The sequence below is a fragment of the Octopus bimaculoides genome, chromosome 20 (assembly GCF_001194135.2).
Source record: "Octopus bimaculoides isolate UCB-OBI-ISO-001 chromosome 20, ASM119413v2, whole genome shotgun sequence".
Taxonomy (NCBI): Eukaryota; Metazoa; Mollusca; class Cephalopoda; order Octopoda; family Octopodidae; genus Octopus; species Octopus bimaculoides.
This window is the reverse complement of record NC_069000.1, coordinates 24,242,798-24,245,400: the sequence shown is the minus strand read 5'-3', so window position 1 is coordinate 24,245,400 and position 2,603 is coordinate 24,242,798. Positions and strand designations below refer to the sequence as shown.

General features: G+C 39.1%; 1 protein-coding gene across 1 annotated transcript in view; it reads left to right on the top strand.

The window, feature by feature from the left end:
* Positions 1-2,257, top strand: part of LOC128250356 (zonadhesin-like) — a 129,511-nt gene extending 127,254 nt beyond the window's left edge. Inside the window, exons 10-12 of the mRNA XM_052975207.1 lie at positions 1,000-1,293; positions 1,618-1,707; positions 2,044-2,257. Of these exons, the coding sequence (XP_052831167.1) occupies positions 1,000-1,293; positions 1,618-1,707; positions 2,044-2,257 (598 nt within the window). The remainder of the gene's footprint in view (positions 1-999; positions 1,294-1,617; positions 1,708-2,043) is intronic.
* The last annotated feature ends 346 nt before the right edge of the window (positions 2,258-2,603 follow it).

The window sequence follows — 2,603 nt, the reverse complement described above, 5'->3', positions numbered from 1 at the left end:
TGGAACACGACACAATGAAGTAGAGAAATTTGAAAAGACAACACGAAACCGGTTATTTCTCAAAATACAATGTTTATATACCAAAAAGATTTTATAACATTTTTCTAACATTTTTCTTACATTTTTCTGACATAATTAAAATATATACTTTAACCATGTAACACAAGCCTTCTGTAGTCTTTTCACTCTTATTATCTTTTAGATATATATATATATATATATATATATATATATAAATTCAGGATTCAAGCGAATCAAGTCCTTAAAAAGTAAATAGTCAGATCAGTGAAATTCTTGTCACGTACTCTCAATATAATATTTGACGAACAAATACGTACTTAATGAAGTAAATACGGATTTATATTCCAGTTACATGTTCAATCACAAACGTTCGACTCAATACACCACGAGTCTCAAAGCTGCACATGGGTACAAACGCTGCACCAATTGTACTGCACTCAGTATATATATATAACTCGCACGAATTGCAGGTTCCGAACAGGGTGAATTATAAACAAATAGCAACAGATGAACTGTAGTTCACTCACTTCGACTGTTTCACTCACTTCAGCTGTTTCAGGCGTGCTTTTTATTGATAAATAGAATTATTATGCGGAAAAAAATGATGAAAGGTAAATGGAAGCTGAAAAGGGCAACAGGCTGTGGCTGGCAGCCAAAAGGGTAAGAACGGGAAAACGGGGGAAAAAGCGGTAGCAAAGATATACGGGGAGGAATCCTTCTGCCACCTCCAAAACAGTGAATAACACGGATGTTAACGTTGCGGCTCTATTCCAGATAGATCTGCTAAACGACCTGGATGAAAACCACGCAGAAAGTATGCTTACTGGGGAGAACGAGATGTTAGAGCCCTAGGGCGCTCTGATTCAGTCTAGAAGACGTGGGTTAGCTATTTAATTTTAAAATGTTTATTTTAATTGTAACTTGTAATTATTGTTTGTTTATATATAAAATAATATAATTATGATTATTACACAACAGCTGTACAACCCACGATTTCGTGACACACTGCTCCCCGCCAACCAAAGCGTTGTACGCATCGGCCATGTACTGTGGATTCATCATCGACAAACAGAGTGTTTTCGCCGAGTGCAATACAGCCTACACAGACCAGGCGCGACAATACTTTGATTCCTGCATGTTTGACGTGTGCGCCTACGAATCGGACCAAAATGCAATCACGAAGAGCTTATGCAGCAACATCGAAGCATTTGCTCAGTTGTGCCTGGAGTATGGTTATACGGTTGACTGGAGAGACAAGGATTTCTGCCGTATGTATTAGCAAAAGTTGATTAAAATTGTTTGGCACTTTTGTGTGATTGTTTAATTATATAGATTCCTGAGTATTTTCTCAATCACACACCGACATATTTAGGCTAGAGCCCGTTCTTAGATGTTATAGTTCTAACGTTTCGCCTGTTGTACCTTCCGGCCTTTTCATGTACTTGTTGTATTCTGTAATGTTCAAGGAATTTCAAATTAGACTCTTTATTTAATCTAAGGGGGAAAAGGTTTATTGTTTTCATCCCACAGTTCACACCAGGGATATTTTCCAATTGTTTATACTCCTACCTGAATATGTTGTTTGAACTCGAGCAGTGACCCTAAGGAGAATGAGACAGTGAATATAAGCATTGAATACTTGTTAAGTTTACTAGTTTTGGCAGTGGACATGAGTTCTATGCCTGAGTAAGTTAATATACACTCATGTTCACTAAGTTAAAACAGCTCTAACAATGAAAGTGAGAGGGAGACAGGGAGACAGGGAGACAGGGAGACAGAGCATATGACATTCAGTTCTAGGAGCTGAGTGTGAAGGTGACATCGAACCAAAACAAGCGGAAGATTAACACCCCTCTACGCATAAACACATAAAAGCACACGGACACACTCACAAATACACATATAAGTGCATAAGTACATATTACATATTCAGACATAAGTATATACATACCTACACACATGGTGGCTGTCAACTTGGAGACGAGTATGACACTCACTAACAAATTATCTTATTTGTTAAAGACAATGGCTGTCAGCAATGCCCATGCTGAAATTTCAAGTCAATAACACTCTGTACTTCCCCATTAAGACTCTTGCCTACAAAACCAGAAACAACCGAGTGCAGAATCTCCAGTTTCGCAATGTGGCAGTCGTTATTTCAAAATCACCTTCTCGTAAAGAGATGTCTAAACAAAGACTACGAGTCTCTCATTCCGATGTGTTGGATGACCGTTGATTCTACTAAATCCATCCTTCCTTTGAAAGATTTTGATTTTCGTCCTGCAGGGTGACCATCGAAAACCGCCCTCCCTACCAAGCAGGCTTGATAGGGTTGCCGGTTTAGTGGCCGAAAGCCCTACCAGGAGGTAGGTTGTACTGAGTTACATGTTACCAATAGCACTAACAGTGACCTGACATAAACATATACATATACAGGCGCAGACGAGGCTGTGTAGTTCCGGGTTCAGTCCCACTGCGTGGCACCTTGGGCAAGTGTCTTCTACCATAGCCTCGGGCCGACCAAAATCTTGTGAGGGGATTTAGTAGACGGAAACTAAAAGAAGCTGACATTTATATATATA